Source organism: Cyanistes caeruleus, unplaced genomic scaffold (genome assembly GCF_971803275.1).
Source record: "Cyanistes caeruleus unplaced genomic scaffold, bCyaCae1.hap1.1 HAP1_SCAFFOLD_65, whole genome shotgun sequence".
Lineage (NCBI taxonomy): Eukaryota > Metazoa > Chordata > Aves > Passeriformes > Paridae > Cyanistes > Cyanistes caeruleus.
The window spans coordinates 4,769,520-4,786,351 of record NW_028255884.1 but is presented as its reverse complement, the minus strand read 5'-3'; the positions used below and the strand labels follow the sequence as shown (position 1 = coordinate 4,786,351).

The 16,832-nt window shown below is 46.9% G+C and overlaps 4 protein-coding genes across 4 annotated transcripts in view; 3 read left to right on the top strand and 1 right to left on the bottom strand.

Annotated features, from left to right (window-relative positions):
* Positions 1–16,832, bottom strand: part of LOC147647258 (uncharacterized) — a 387,407-nt gene that overhangs the window by 219,139 nt on the left and 151,436 nt on the right. The window contains exon 6 of the mRNA XM_086872454.1: positions 11,984–12,013. Coding sequence (XP_086728580.1) covers positions 11,984–12,013 — 30 coding nt within the window. The remainder of the gene's footprint in view (positions 1–11,983; positions 12,014–16,832) is intronic.
* LOC147647266 (uncharacterized) lies at positions 460–4,374 on the top strand. The gene has a single exon (XM_086872552.1). The coding sequence runs from the start codon at positions 1,740–1,742 to the stop codon at positions 3,429–3,431; it is 1,692 nt and encodes a 563-aa protein (XP_086728678.1). The 5' UTR covers positions 460–1,739; the 3' UTR covers positions 3,432–4,374.
* On the top strand, positions 6,792–9,110 carry LOC147647265 (uncharacterized). The gene has a single exon (XM_086872398.1). The coding sequence runs from the start codon at positions 6,792–6,794 to the stop codon at positions 9,108–9,110; it is 2,319 nt and encodes a 772-aa protein (XP_086728524.1).
* On the top strand, positions 14,131–15,111 carry LOC147647264 (olfactory receptor 14J1-like). Its single transcript, XM_086872397.1, has one exon. It carries the CDS (start codon positions 14,131–14,133, stop codon positions 15,109–15,111), a length of 981 nt encoding a protein of 326 aa, XP_086728523.1.

The window sequence follows — 16,832 nt, the reverse complement described above, 5'->3', positions numbered from 1 at the left end:
CTGCCCCTCACCCCAAGCTCTGCCTGGGGGCACAAGGGGAATTTGCACAGCTAAAGGCAGAGCCAATAGTGAGGATATCTGACTCTGCAGCAGAAATTGGTAAAGCTGAAAAGGAAAACTGCAAATGGAGATTGTTGTGAAAATTTCACTATAAAAAATGGGGGAGGAATCATCCCACTCCCCACCCCAACTTGTGCTCTCACTTGTAAGAGACGGTCCGAAGATTCCCTCATCTGTCTCACAACCGTCTCAAGGACAGAGACTGAGACCCTGAATATCACAAGGGACTTGGTTTGGGGGTTTGGGCCTAGCTGAGATGGATGTTTGCCAAGTGATTGTTTGCAGGTGGTTGCACGGTACACTGCCCTCGTTCCTGCTGGTGAGCAGAGGCTTGGTAACCTGCACAACGGGTTTTCCACGACTCATGGCTCTCATTCCTGCTGGTGAGCAGATGTTTGTGCGTGGTACCCTGTGCAATGGGTTTTCCACAACACCTTGTCCCTGTTCCTGCTGGTGAGCAAAGACTTGCAAGACATGGATCGCTCTGTACCCTACACCTGCTCCCTGCGCAATGGAATTTCATCACAATGATCATCAATCTCATCTGGCTTTGGCCCTGCGCCCCTCGCTTTGCAAAAGACTATAAAATTATACCCCAAACTTACCTTCCTTTGAGATCTCCCCAACGGACAGAAGACTCTGCGTCGTTGGACGGCTGAGTGGACTTCGACGTTGGTAGCTATAATCCCCTTACTCTCTTTTCCTTATGCTTTGCTTTCTCTTTTCTTTCCCTCTATCGCATATTAGTGCTGATGAGCACTCAATAAACTGTGTTTTCTTGTTTAAGTCCTTGGTTTGCTGATAATCTTTTGTACTCTAAGACCGGCTAAAAGAACCACATCACGAATCCCACCTTGCGGATCGTGACATAAATTGGCGTCACGGACAGGATTCTGAGAGACAGAAGGGGTTGCAGGTTGTTGTGCAGTCTGTATCAGGGGAAGGACGTTTCGCTTCAGCCGCACCTAGCCTGCCACGCTGGTGAGCAGTGTCTAGAAAGCAAGGGAGGCGACTCGAATTTCTCGCAAACTGCACACGCCCAGGTGAAAAGCACCCCTACACTCATTTGAGGGCTCTGTCTTCAGAATTTTACACGGGATCTTTGAGTACAAAAGGTGGGACTTACTGGTTTTTTTTTTTTTTATATTTTGACTGCTTGGTGTAGCGGAGAGTCTGAATTTTAACATAAAGGTGTGCCTCCCAAGCAGATTTGGTCTCTCCACCCACGGCAGGGGGAAACGCAGCGTTGGCTGCGTCTGATGTAGTGTAACTGAGTTTTACCTCCCTGTAGTGGTTCTGTGTACTGTTATGTGTTTTTAATGAATTTTGACTGCTTGGTGTAGCGGAGAGTCTGAATTTTAACATAAAGGTGTGCCTCCCAAGCAGATTTGGTCTCTCCACCCACGGCAGGGGGGAACGCAGCGTTGGCTGCGTCTGATGTAGTGTGAGTTTTACCTCCCTGTAGTGGTTCTGTGTACTGTTATGTGTTTTTGATGAATTTTGACTGCTTGGTGTAGTAAAGAGACAACTTGAATTTTAACATAAAGGGGTGCCTCCCAAGCAGATTTTGTCTCTTCATCCATACAGGGACGCGAAGGGTGACGTGGCAAAGGCTGCGTCTGTGCGTAACTTAAGTCTTACCTCCCTGTAGTGGTACTGAACCCTTCACACACACAAACATGAGTGAACACTCTGAAAACTCTAGTATAAAAGATAAAGCTGCATTCATTGCTTTGTTAGCAAAACACAATGCTAAGCCCTCCCCAGCTGGGGAAGAATGGGCTCAAAATAATTGGTTTAACCTGGAAAATGTAACTGATAGAATTTGCTCCCTGCAACATGAGGCAAAGTTCAAACTTGGCCGTAATAAAACCATAATTTGTTCTGTATTGGGAGCTTGCCTTACGTCGGCTGTAGAGGCTCGCACGAGACGAAGGCAGGAAGAGAATGTAATTATACAATCCCTACAAAATTTAGTTGAAAGTTTGCAAAATGAAATTCATTTCTTACGAACTGCTCTGAGTGAGGAGTGTGCCAAAAATTCACAGTCTACTGATTCCTTTAAGGAGTCGTTGGAAAAAGAAACTCCTCAGATAAATCACATATATCCTCAAGCAGAATTACATTTGGTAAAAAATTGTGGTGAAAACTGTTGCTCCCAAATAAGACCTTTGATTAAAACAGAATATAACTATATCAATGATGAAGATCTTGATCCACATATAACCACTAAAGAAATCCCGTACACTGCTACTGAATTGGCTAAGTTAAAAAAGGAGTATGGGCGTCTCCCTCACGAGTCAGAGACAGAATATGTATTTCGAGTGTCTCTCACAGGGGGAGATCAAATTCGATTATCTGAACAGGAAGCAAGTGGTTATTGGGGACATGGTGTTTTCTTAACAACAGGAGATAACCGCAACCCATGGTCCCTAACACAGCGAGCTGCATATTGGGCAGGGGGACTTAACCCCCTGGAAAGGGGAGATCCTGTAGCTCTAACCGGCTCCCCAGACCAAATTCTAGAAAACATTCATAAGGCAGCTTGTCTACAACTGATTCATGAAAGAAAATTAATTGTTGGTTCTGAATCACCAATGTTGCTACCCGTGAAGGCTGAAATTATGACTCCTTTAATTCGTGGCCTTCCAGAATCGCTTAAACCCACTGCTATCCTTCTCCAGAAAACGATAGCTGCCATAAGCCCAATAGAAAGACTGGACAGGCTTCTGGAAAACCCAAATAACAAAAGTAGATCTGTTGATCCTGGGTTTTCTCCGTACACGAATCCTTCACCACATACAAACTCACAACACAATTTAGCTGCTGGAAATCACAAAATTTGGACATGGAGTGAAGTTGCAGAAGAGTTACTAAACTATAACAGGAAATATGGTCCTGTAAAAACCCCAGAGGAAAAGCTAGAAAGAACAAAGGGTGTTAGGCACATTGCCCCTCCTAACATGAAAACAGAAAAGGGTGGGCAAATTTCTAGCCGACAGTATTGGTGGAACTTGGGGCTGAAAAAGGGGATACCAAAGGGGTTAATGGATAACCTACCATTTGAAAAATTAAGTAAACTGGTTTCTCGGTGGCAGGAATCCAGCCCCATTGTACCAAGCGCTCCACCTTCCCCTCAGCCTACTCCAGGCAGTGAGCCAACACAACCTTATGCACAATATCTGGGTAGTGGGCCAAAGCAACATCACTCACAGGTTCTGGATAGTGAACAGAAACAATCACAGTTTCTGAGCAGTGGGTCAAAGCAAAATCACTCCCAAGCTCTGGATAGGGAGCAAAAACAACCCCAAAGTTTAGCAATGGAATTGAAACATTTTCAAAAGCAGGGAAACTTGAACCCCCGTCTCTAATTGAAGGTGAGCATAGAGATGGGGGGGGCAATTGGATATATCTTAGACAGCTCACCCGCAATCGACAAACTGGAGATTTATTAATAACAGCAATAGTTGGTCCCAAGCGAACACTGGTCACTTTTGTAATAGACACTGGAGCCCAAATTTCTGCATTAACAAATGCAACTGCCCAAAAATGTGGAATTGTTCCAGTAAAGAAAAGATACTGTGTCCTGAATGCTTTGGGAACTTCAGAAGCTATGAAAATAGCTTTTGTAAAAATTTTATTACCTGGAGAGGAAGAACAATTAACTATCAAAGTAGTGCTTGGAGATATCCCAAATGATTTGTTAGGCATGGATGTTCTGGCTGGAAGGCAGTGGGAAGATCAGGACGGCCTATTGTGGTCTTTTGGCACATCACGTCTTAACATTAACTTGCTCCAAATGGCACCTTCCCTGCCACACAGCAAAATCACTAACGTTAAACAATATCCTCTCCCTTCTGGTGCCAAGGAAGGCATCAAAACTGTAATTCAGGATTTACGAGATCAAGGGGTAATAGTTAACACTCATTCCCCTTTTAACTCTCCAGTGTGGCCAGTGCGGAAACCTAATGGAAAATGGAGACTTACCATTGACTTTCGCAGGCTAAATGCCAACACAGATCCCCTCACTGCAGCGGTTCCAAATTTAGCTGAATTAATAATATCAATTCAAGAAAAAGCTCACCCATTCATGGCAACTATAGATGTCAAAGACATGTTCTTTATGATACCTATACAGCCAGAGGACATGGACCGTTTTGCTTTTACTTGGGATGGTCAGCAATACACCTTCACCAGATTACCACAAGGGTACAAACACTCTCCCACCTTAGCACACCATGCTTTGGCACAAGAATTAGAAAAAATATCCAAACCTGAGGATATAGCTGTTTATCAATACATTGATGACATTCTTGTGGGGGGAAAGGAAAAGGAAGTAGTGGGGGAGGTTCAGCAAAAAATAATATCTCACCTAGAAAGCCTTGACCTACAAATCCCCTCAGAAAAAATTCAGAAACCATCACAAGAAGTGAAGTTTTTGGGAATCTGGTGGAAGGGAGGTATGACATGTATCCCACCTGATACCCTAACCACTCTAGATCAGATTAAAATGCCTGAATCCAAGAAAGAACTTCAACAAGCTTTAGGCTTGTTAGTGTTTTGGAGAAAACACATCCCAGATTTTTCAATAATTGCCAGACCCCTTTATGATTTGTTAAGAAAAGGGGTGAAATGGGAATGGACCCCTTCCCAAGAAGAGGCATTGCAATTGTTAATCTTTGAAGCAATAGCCTATCAAGCACTGGGTCCCATACATCCCACAGATCCTTTCCAAGTAGAATGGGGGTTTGCTGCTTCAGCACTGTCAGTTCACATATGGCAACGGGGTCCAGAAGGCCCTACAAGACCTGTTGGGTTTTTCTCCCGTGGCTTTAAAGATGCTGAGAAGAGATACACCACTTGGGAAAAGGGACTGTTTGTGGTCAGCATAGCTCTCATAGAAGTGGAGAGAATTACACGACAACAACCCATAGTGCTGAGAGGCCCTTTTAAAGTTATAAAAACAGTTACTACTGGGACTCCCCCCCCTGACGGGGTGGCACAGAGGGCTTCAGTAAGAAAATGGTATGCCCAGATCGAACATTACTGTAACATCTTTTCAATAACTGAAGGAGCGATAAAAAATCTGGCCATACAAGAAACCGAGAGCTTGGCTGATGGCCACGAAAACCCTGTTTCTGTAATTAAGGTAGCCCCTCCTTTCTCCCCCGAAAAATCAACAAACTCTTGGTTCACTGATGCTTCTGCCAAGCGAGAAGGGAAGGTATGGAAGTACCGGGCAGTAGCTCTCCACACTTCCTCAGGTGAACAAATAGTTACTGAAGGAGAAGGCAGTGCTCAAGTGGGTGAATTAATAGCTGTTTGGAGCGTTTTCAAACGAGAGGCACAGAATACCTCTGTAGTTTATATTTACACTGACTCCTATGCTGTGTTTAAGGGATGCACAGAGTGGCTCTCTTTTTGGCAACAAAATGATTGGGAAGTAAATAGGATTCCAGTATGGCAAAAGGAAAAATGGCAAGAAATTTTAAATATTGCAACCCAAGGAAATTTTGCTGTAGGTTGGGTGGCTTCACATCAAACAAAAGGAGATTTAGCTGGTAACCTGAACAATGCAGTTGATGAACAGGCAAGAATAAGTCCTCTAAAGGAGGAACTTGTTACAGATGACTGGGATCACTTATTAGAGTGGCTGCATGTAAAAAGACAACACACAGGTGTAAAGGATCTGTATAAAGAAGCTTTTGCTCGAGGGTGGCCCGTTACCAGAGAAATGTGCAAAACATGTATATCAGCCTGTGAGCAATGCCGCAAGCGGCTGGAAAGACACCCTCTGAAAGATGACCCTTTGCATTTAAGAACAGGCAAAGGACTTTGGGATGCATGGCAAGTTGATTATATCGGCCCTTTCAAACAGTCAAGAGGTAAACACTTTGTGCTGGTAGGGGTAGAAATTGTGTCCGGGTTAGTTCAGGCTGATGCTTTTAACAGAGCCACTGGTGACAACACTGTTAAGGCTTTGCAGGGATGGTTTGGAACTTTTCCAAAACCACAAGAGATTCAATCTGATAATGGTTCTCACTTCACTGCTAAAGTTGTGCAAGATTGGGCAAAGGATGAGGGAATTAAATGGACCTTTCACACCCCTTACTACCCTCAAGCTAATGGGATTGTAGAAAGAACCAATGGTCTCCTTAAGCGACTCCTGAAACCACATGAAGGGAATTGGGATGTTCGATTATGGAAAGCTGTCAAAACTATAAATGATAGATGGGGGGTGAATGGGTGTCCCAAAATCACTGCCTTTTGCCCAAAAGCTCCTAACATCATCCCTGCACCATGGGGGCCAAACGATTCTAAGAATCCAGCACACTACCCTGGTCAGCCGGTTTTGGTGGACCTCCCCACAGTAGGGGAAGTGCCACTGATACTGAAAGTTCCCTTGAACAAGTATGCGTGGGTAGCATCTGATGCCCTGGGGAAGGAGCATCGGATAAACACACGCTGGATAATTCCTTCATTTTAATCTCCTGCCCCAATGTGGCAGAATCTGTTGTTTCTTTTACTTTCACAGAAGAACTCCGAGGGACATGAAAATTGAATAAGCCATGATAACACTACTAATCCTTCTTTTCATCCTGCCGCAATATCATGGCCAAAACTCGACTGAGTGGCCATGGTCCGAAGCAGTCACCAGCAACTATGCCATAGGACATCACCCTGGAGACCATCAGCGAAATCTAGCAATTGTAGTACTGCATAACTCTGAAATGTACTGCCCGGGTGACTGGGAGTGGGATCAAAAGGATTGGGTTAGAATACTAACAGGAGCAATTGGGGAGGAAATTAAGATAGGATGTAGGAAAATAGAAAAATCTCGTTATGAAAAAGCCTCCACCATTACAATTGCCGGAAACCTTCTTGAACCGAATTTAACAAGCAGTTTGCACCCTAATATTTCAGCAGAACTTTGTTCCACAGAAGATTGGAAATGCGACAAATATGATCCCCTCATATTGTGTTGCCGTCAGAAGAACATTGGAAACTACACACTAGATCCGAGCACCAACAATGTCGAAAGCACGAAGCTCTGTAGAAATGAACCCACTGACTGCTGGTACAATTTTACCTTAACCAGACCAGTTTACGTGACCTGCACTTGGCAAACAGGATTTACAGGTTTAATTCACAGATTTAAAATAAATGCTGTAACAAGGCCTATATTAAGTGTGATAATCACATACCATGGTGTAAATACCCCTTTTGTGCTGAATGGTAAAACTAACGTTTTCCCTTCTTTTCTGTTAACTCAAGGTGATGATGTTTCAATACGCTGCAGACTGAGTACCAGATCCCATACTGAGCCTGTACACAGTCAAGTTGCCGGATCTCGTGGCCAGGTTATATCTTGTGAAACTCGGAATCAAGATTGTTGGCTGAATTTAACGGCTGTACAATTGTCCTCCAAAGTCGTGTGCGGTAAAAACAATACCAAATATTGGGGAGAGCTTAATGTTCAGGTTGTACTACCTACCACACAACCACCAATTAGATTGACTCCAAAAATTTCTGAAATTGGACCCTATGTAATCAGGAAAACTGGCCAACAACAAATGCTATTTAATCCAGCATGGTCTATCAAACAGGTTAAATTACTAATGCAAAACAATGTCTCAGAGATTCAGCCAGCTTGTTCACCTTTTTTACAAACTTCCTTTGAGGGGTGGACAACCTGGTTGCGAAAGCGAAATCCTTTTCACAAACGGATGACAAGAGATATAACCGGTGTCGTGGGATCAGGACTAGGAATTTTGAATAGTATTGATTCAGAAGTATTGATGAATAAATTGGCTGTTGCAACTAAAGATTTGACCAAAATACAACAACCACTGAGGTCATCTTTAACTGCTTTGGGAACCCAACAGTGGTTGCTATCAAACATATTACCAAATTGGGAAAGGGTAAATGTAGATGATCACAAATTAATAATTGATGCACTCAGTGCTACCCAAAACAATGTTTCTCTGGCTCTTAGCTGTATTCAAGCCCAGTTGTGGATGCAGTCAGTTGCTGCATCAATTATCAGAGAGGGTGAAGAAGGCACCTTTCCCACTGAGATTCGGAAAATAGTCTGGGACAATGCCAATGATTTTGAAAAAGAATTTCAATCTTGGTGGAATTTGGTAAATTTTACCTACGATCCCATCACAAACACAGCCACAGCTTTTGTGTTGACAATACGTAATGCTTCAGTACATTCAATCTTTCCTATCATTGCATTGGGGCTGAATCATGACGGAGCTGTTCTCTATCCTTTAGAGCATAGGGAATGGGCCCGTCAGATTGGTGGGAAATGGCAAACTGTTGGTTTGGAAAATTGTATTGTCCGGGAACAACAAGGGTTTATCTGTGAAAGTAATGCAATCAAAGCTCAAGACATTTGTTTAGACACAGAACAGAATATCTGTCATTTTGAAATCCATCCTAATGACACTTCTGAAACAGTGCTTGTGTATGTAGGCAATGGATGTGTATGCTTGAGAACTGCTTGTGATAGTATGCTTGTAGAAAACATAGTAGTGGATACTAAGAATCATTCAAATTTTTGTGTATGTAATTTTACTGAGATTATAGGTTGTGACTTTTCTTATTTAGCTCCAGTTACTTCATATTATCTTTTGCAGTATAATTACACTTTGATTCATCGTTTAGTGCCTGCTCCAATTGGAATGAACTTTACTCTGGTAAGGCAATTGTTGCTTCACCAGGATTTAATCGAAATTTTGGAAAAGATCAAAAAGGATGGACAAAAGACCTTAGTTACGGTTCACCACAATGTGAAAGGAATACATCGTGTTCTGGAAAGAGTAAGGAAAGATGCTGAACACAAGTGGTGGGACACTCTTTTTGGGTGGTCACCAACTGCTACAGGTGTTTTGAACAAATTGTGTCATCCCATCATCGTGCTCTTGGTTTTAGTTTTACTTAGTTTTGTTCTACATCCTGAATTGGAGAATGATGAAGCGGTTGACACAATTGACTTCCATAATGGATGCACACAACATGATTGGTACTTTACATGTTGCTGATACCCCTAAGGTTATCGATACTCGATGAATTATGCAGGCACTACAATTAATAATTTGACATTCTGATTATGAGGTTAATCATTTTATCATGGTGTATTTTAGAATATAATTTATTGTTTGTTTTAAGATAAGAAACCAATATGTAAGTCTTAGTTGAAATTATATATATGGAATAGTTTTTCTTTGAAATCAGCATATTGATTTACTTATTGTTTTTGTTTTCTCTTTTCCTTTTTCTGTCCCTTATCTTTTCCCTACTACCTGTCTCTGTTTTTTCTGGGATATACTACCAACTGTAACGAGTCCTGAAGACTTCAGAGAAGAATTCTGCAGCAGCACTACAACATCGTGCAGAAAGACCTCGACGATTGTGAGCCACGGGGTGGTGTAAGAGACGGTCCGAAGATTCCCTCATCTGTCTCACAACTGTCTCAAGGACAGAGACTGAGACCCTGAATATCACAAGGGACTTGGTTTGGGGCTTTGGGCCTAGCTGAGGTGGATGTTTGCTCAGTGATTGTTTGCAGGTGGTTGCACGGTACACTGCTCTCGTTCCTGCTGGTGAGCAGAGGCTTGGTAACCTGCGTAACGGGTTTTCCACGACTCATGGCTCTCATTCCTGCTGGTGAGCAGAGGCTTGTGCCTGGTACCCTGTGCAATGGGTTTTCCACAACACCTTGTCCTTGTTCCTGCTGGTGAGCAAAGACTTGCAAGACATGGATCGCTCTGTACCCTACACCTGCTCCCTGCGCAATGGAATTTCATCACAATGATCATCAATCTCCTCTGGTTTTGGCCCTGCACCCCTCGCTTTGCAAAAGACTATAAAATTATACCCCAAACTCACCTTCCTTTGAGATCTCCCCAACGGACAGAAGACTCTGCGTCGTTGGACGGCTGAGTGGACTTCAACGTTGGTAGCTATAATCCCCTTACTCTCTTTTCCTTATGCTTTGCTTTCTCTTTTCTTTCCCTCTATCGCGTATTAGTGCTGATGAGCACTCAATAAACTGTGTTTTCTTGTTTAAGTCCTTGGTTTGCTGATAATCTTTTGTACTCTAAGACCGGCTAAAAGAACCACATCACGAATCCCACCTTGCGGATCGTGACAATGGGGAAACTCAGCAGTTTTAGATTGCTAAAATCAAAGAAGGAAAACCCCTCTTTGCCTGAGTGCAGCCAGTTCTGTGAGCAAAGCAGGTCCCAGGGGAGTGAGGAGAGACAGGATGGGGCTGGGGAATGTGGAGCAAGGTTGTCCCCACTGGGTCAGACCTCAAGGCACAGCTTCTCTGACCTGGCCAGACCTCCTTAGGAGAGACCCTGGATCAATATCCATCACTGAATGCTGCAATCACCTCTGCTCTAAAGAGAACAGGAATAAAAGACACCCTTTATAATAGGAATACATATTTCTTAGAAGCTCTTAGAACTATTTCTCCAGAACTATTGTAGGAAACTTTCCTGAGAACAGCACCAGACCAGAGGGAAATCAAGGCACAGCCATGGTTTGTTAGGATTTGCTTGATCCTAATGAGTCCCGTGGTGCATTTGGAGCTGAGCCCTAGAACCTCAGGGCCTGAGAGGAGATTGCACAAACCTTTCCAGGAATCCAAGTCAGAGGAAACACCCAAAGTTTCTTGAGGCATTAATGGGTGCCACTGAGGTCCATCCCAAACACAGGCTCCTCATGGACTCCTTGGAGGACAGAACTGGAGGCCAGGATTGCACAAAAACCTCCCAGAGACTCAGTGTGGGAAGGAAAATCCAAAGTAGCTGAAAATGCTCTGAGTATCTCAAAGTATTGATGAGCCCCACTGAGTGTCAATGCAAAGCTCCCAAGGGACTCATTAAAGCAGATAATTGGGGCCAGGATTGCACAAACTTCTCAGAGACTCAGTGTGGGAAGGAAAAAGGAAAGTGCCTTAAGAACCTGAAGTACCTTGAAGCATTAATGAGCCCCACTGAGTGTTGTTACTGACAGAGGCTCTCAAGGGACTAATTACAGCAGATAATTGGAGGCCAGGATTGCACAAAGCTCTCAGAGACTCCAAGGCAAAAGCCAAAGTCCTTTGAAAAAGCTGCAGTCCCTGGGAGCATGAAGGAGCCCCCAGGGCCATTCCTGAGCAAGGCTCCCCAGGGACTCCTTCCAGCAGATCCCTGAGGCCACTGGCATGTGGGCTAGGGGGGATGCTGAGGGCAGGCCAAGGGGGTGACAGTGGCCAGCCTTGCTGGGGCTGTGCCAGGAGGCCCCAGGGCCTCAGGACAAGGTGTCTCCTCACAGCCCTTGCTGGCACAGCATTGGCTGCTGTGGCCCAGGGCACCAAGCCTTGGCTTCTCTTTGTCCCCAGCTGTCATCAGTGCCTCCAGTTCTCTGCTCTGCCTGGGGCCTGGGGACACTTTCTCAGTCATGTCCCTCAGTGGGACCAATTAAAAGTGAAAGAAACTTTGGAGTTGGATTCTAACTTGGAGTTCTTGAGAGCTTTCTTCCCCTCCCTGTCAGGGACTGATGTTCAGGGCCTCAGCACAAAGCCCCAAGAGGCTCATTAAAGTCCTGCTGCTGTGTCTGTGCTGCTGAGCTGGGCCAGGCTCCCGGCACAGAGGCAGCTCCTGGAAACCAAGAAGAGCTTCAAAAGCACATTTCTCTTGCTGAGCAGCTCTTCTGCCAGCCCAGCAGGGCTGGGGCACTGCCTGCAGCCACCCTGGGCACAGCCCAGAGGCACAGAGAGCTTCAATCAGTCAGGGCTGGGAAGGGGCTGAGAAGTGCCTGGGGCAGAATCCCTGCCAGCCCTTGACACAGGAAGCCTCTGGCTGCAGGACAATGCAGCTGCAGCTCCTGGAGGCATCTCCTCAAGCTGGAACATGCCAGTGCCTACAGACTCTGTGAGTACATTCTCTGCCTGTCCCTTGTGCAGAGCAGCCAGGGGTGCCCAGGGCTGTCCTGCAGAGCAGGGTCCTGCAGCCCAGGGCGCTGTGCTGGGGCAGGGACTCTGCTGCCTGCCAGGGACAGCTCTCAGCCGGCCCAGGGAGCTGCTCCCAGCGCTGGGGAGAAGCTGTGGGGGGAAGGAGCCACCCTGAGCAGGGCAGGGGCTGCTGCTGAGAGGGGCTGTGTGGGGCAGGGCTGCTCCCAGCTCCAGTCCAGCCTGGCCACAGCTCCAGAGGACACTTCCCAAAAGAAGGTGAGACTGGAATTGATGTAAAGATCAGGAGCTTTCCTGAGACTGTTTTCAATTTCTTTCTTTAAGTAGGGTGGAAAAGTTGAGATGATGACAAAAAGATTTTTGCTTTTTATATATCTTTAATAATTTTTTAGATCTGTAAACTATTATTATATAGTTATAATATTATAATCCTTAATTAACTCTGTGAAACTACTAGTATATACTTATATAACCATTATCCTTAATTAACTCTACTGTGTTTCCTATCCTTTCTCTTAGATTTTAGAACAATAAACTGCCCTTCTAAATGCATTTCTGAAATACCATATTGTCTTATCATCAGAAAGAGGAGCTACAAGAAGAGCATTTTGTTTTGCAACCAGAATGTGAGCAGTCATAACAAAAAGTGGGGCAAAGAAACCCTTGGACCTACTCCAATGGGTTGACCCAGGGGTGTGTAACTGGGGCAGCTGAATCTCCTATTGAATGTTTCTGTTAAATATCCTAATTAATTAATCTTAACAAATTGCTGAAATAAGGGGCTGGGTGTGCCTCATCCCTACTGGGACACCTGGAAGTTTCCAATAAAGCTGTTTTTTCTTTACTCTTCTAACACTCTTGCAGAAGGTTATTTTTCTCTTTTGATTATTGACAACAGGGGGATGAGAGAAGCAGAAGAGGAATTGTAATCCCAGAATCACAGAACATTCTGAGTTGAAAGGGACACACCAGGAACAGCAAAGTAGTGTTGGAACATTTACAGAGATGTCAGAATTGTAAGTTTGGGTGCTCAGTCTCTCTGCTGGGAGCCTCCTAAACGGCCTAAATGCACTGCTCTGATATTGTCATTGTTATCTGGGGCTCTCAGGGAGGCTCTGGCATCTGCAGCAGCTGAGTCAGGCCCTGCCCTTGGGATTGCTGCCAGGCAGGTGTGTCCATGGGAATGGGGTGTCCCAGCTTCCCTGTGACCTGTGGGGCTGTGGGCAAAGCAGTCCATGGGAAAGGGGAATGAGCTGAGCCCCCTCCCTGAGATCCCATCATGGGCACACCTGGGGATCTCCTTGCTGTGTCCTTCCAAGCTCTGAGCTGCCCTCCTGGCTGCAAATCTGTGCCAGAGCCTCTCAGAGTTCCCTGAATGTCCCACGGGGAAGGGCAGAGATGCCACAGCTGAGGAAATGCTGTTGGCTCTGCCAAGGGAGCCGTGAGTGTCCTTGGCAGAGGGGGGTGCTGAGACCTTGCCCAGAGACCTTTAGAGAGGGTGAGACATTCAGGGATCCCTCTGCTCTGGGCAGGGCCTGGTTTATGCCAGGGTGACACAGGAGTGTGACTGTGCTCTGATTCCAGCCAAAGGTGCAAACCCAGGGCAGTTGGGAACAAGCCCATCCAGACCCTCACCTTCCCTAAGCCACAGGGAATCCTTTGCCTCTCACATCTCTCAGTGGGAAATTCTGAGTGCAGCAGAAATGCTGGAGATTTCTGACCTCAGAGAACCCGGAATGATTTGTGGGTAGGAAAAGAATTCCTAAAACAAACTCCTACCACCTCTTTCCTTTACAAGTGTTGTGCAAATGCTACCAAGCCCTTCTGCATTAGAAGTGATTCCCCTGAATATACCCTGAATTTCCAGCCTTGTCCCTCTCCTGCATGGCCACAAACCCAGGGCAGCAGGGCAGGGATGGCTCCTGGAGAGCCCCCAGGCACAGGCCTGGCTGCTCCTGGCACACTCAGCACAGCTGGAGCTCAGGCAGGGACCTGGGTGAAGTTTTCCCAGAGCAGGAACAAGGCTGGGTGACTCCCAGCCTCTCCTGATTTGTCACTGCTCTTTTTCTTCATGAACAGGTCCCCATGTGCAGCCACAGCAAATGTCCAACAGCAGCTCCATCAGCCACTTCCTCCTGCTGGCATTGGCAGACACGCGGCAGCTGCAGCTCCTGCACTTCTGCCTCTTCCTGGGCATCTCCCTGGCTGCCCTCCTGGGCAACGGCCTCATCATCAGCGCCGTAGCCTGCAGCCACCACCTGCACAGCCCCATGTTCTTCTTCCTGCTCAACCCGGCCCTCACTGACCTGGGCTCCATCTGCACCACTGTGCCCAAAGCCATGCACAATTCCCTCTGGGACACCAGACACATCTCCTACACAGGATGTGCTGCACAAGTATTTTTTTTTGCTTTTTTCATCTCAGCAGAGTTTTCCCTGCTGACCATCATGTGCTACGACCGCTACGTGTCCATCTGCAAACCCCTGCACTACGGGACCCTCCTGGGCAGCAGAGCTTGTGCCCACATGGCAGCAGCTGCCTGGGCCAGTGGCTTTCTCTATTCACTGCTGCACACAGCCAATACATTTTCCCTGCCCCTGTGCCATGGCAATGCCCTGGGCCAGTTCTTCTGTGAAATCCCACAGATCCTCAAGCTCTCCTGTTCACACACAAACCTCAGGGAACTTGGGATTCTTGCTGTTAGTGCCTGTTTAGCACTCGGCTGTTTTGTGTTCATTGTTTTCTCCTATGTGCAGATCTTCAGGGCTGTGCTGAGGATCCCCTCTGAGCAGGGACAGCACAAAGCCTTTTCCACCTGCCTCCCTCACCTGGCTGTAGTCTTCCTGTTCTTCATCACTATCATATTTGCTCACCTGAAGCCTCCCTCCATCTCCTCCCCATCTCTGGATCTGGCAGTGTCAGTTCTGTACTCGGTGGTGCCTCCAGTCCTGAACCCCCTCATCTACAGCCTGAGGAACCAGGAGCTCAAGGCTGCAGTGTGGAGAATGATCACTGGATGGTTTCAGAAACATTTAACTGCAAACCAATTCCTGCAAATGACTTGTAATAAAGGTCATCTTTGATACGTCTTGGTGGTTTCATTTTGGAGGTTCTTTTTCTTTGTTTTACTATTTTAAATTGTCCAAAATAAAATGAAATTTTTTGTGCCATTTCTCTTTTGGATTCTCCCCACTTTCCCTGTGGACACAATGTCAATGAGGGGCTCTTGGTGACTTTAAAGGAACGAAAGGATCTCACAGCAAAGTTTTCTCCTGAGATCCCCCTTTTGTTCCCTTCTCTGGAGCTGCAGCAGCAGTGTCCGTGTGCAGAGCTGGGGCAGATCAGTGCTGGCACAGCAGCTGTGCCCAGGAGCAGCAGCACTTGGTGTTGCCAGTGCTGCTCCCGTGCCACTGCCCCGCTGCCCTCCTGGCCCTGGTGTTGCTGCAGGGCCTGAGTGCTCTCGGGGCCGGGCACAGCCCTGGGGGTGGCAGTGCCGGGGCTGCAGCAGGGACAGGCCATGGGCACTGCTGGGGCAGCGCTGACGCCTCAGGGCAGGGCCTGGGGGCTCCAGGCTCCTTGCCCAGGCTCTCTCAAGAACACGGCCAGGCCAAAGCTCAGCACAGAAAACCCCCGTGAGCAGCCCCAGGCTGGCCGTGGGCAGGCTGGGGGCAAACAGCATGGCTGGGGCTCTGCAAGGTCCCTGGGGGAGATGGGAAGGAGCAGCAGAGCAGGGGCTGATCCATCCCCACTGCGCTGGACACCCCAGGGCAGCGTCCCAGAGCGTCCTCATGGAGCTGCCAACAACATCCCCCTGTGCAGCCCTGGCCTCTCCCCCAGCTCAGAGAGGTGCCGCATCCTTGCAGGCACATGTCATGAATAAAATCTCTCAAGAAATCCACCCCGGATAAAATACTGTGTTTAGTTAGGTACAGTTAATGTTCTTATCCCATTTGTAAACCTTGTACCCCTTGTTTACTCCGATGGTTATTAGTAATGTTAATTACTTACCAGTTTCTGAAGTGTTTTAAAGGTTCTTATGAGACATTCCTGTACCCTTTCCCCTTACTTCCCTGCTGCCTTGTAACAGAGCTGCTCCCATGGGGGCTAAATCCAACTAACAAAAGCAACCCATTAGAAAGGTATGCCACAGAAGGAGGCAACTCCCATGGTCACTGCCACACTAGAACAAGGAAACTCCCAGGAAGCTGTGTAACCGAGTAATATGCAAACTAAGGCATGCAGGACACCAAAACAACGAGCTAACAGAGGAATAAAAGGACAAGGAAACGTATTTGAGCAAGCTATGATGCAAGATCATCTCCCTGCATCACCTAAACCTGCTTAGAAACCATCTTCCTGCATCACCATGACCTAAGAGGACTGGAAAGGACTGACAGCCCTAGACAGTGAACCAGATCGACAGGTCCCTGACTACTCTCATGAGGATGGAAGCCCCAGCTCTGCAGTGTGTGCTGCAAAGCTGGATTGTGTCTCCTCTTTGGAGCTGACAGTGTGGTCACTGTGATGCGAGCAATCCCTTGGGCCCCCCACACCCCAAGAGCTGAATTCTAATAAAGGCATCAAACAGGAGTCTTGTCTCCTGGCCAATTTCTTTCAATTACCGTGTGCTGCACAGGCCGTGGCCGAGGGGGCCTGGACCCACCCGGAGCTCCTCCCGGAGCCCAGCGGACTCCAGCTCAGTGGGGGCCGGCAGCGGGGCACGGCTTAGGCTCAGCAAGGTGTGAGCAGCCGTGGTCCGGCCCAGCCTCAGCCGGGGTCCCGCAGCCTCCCGTCCCCACCCGGT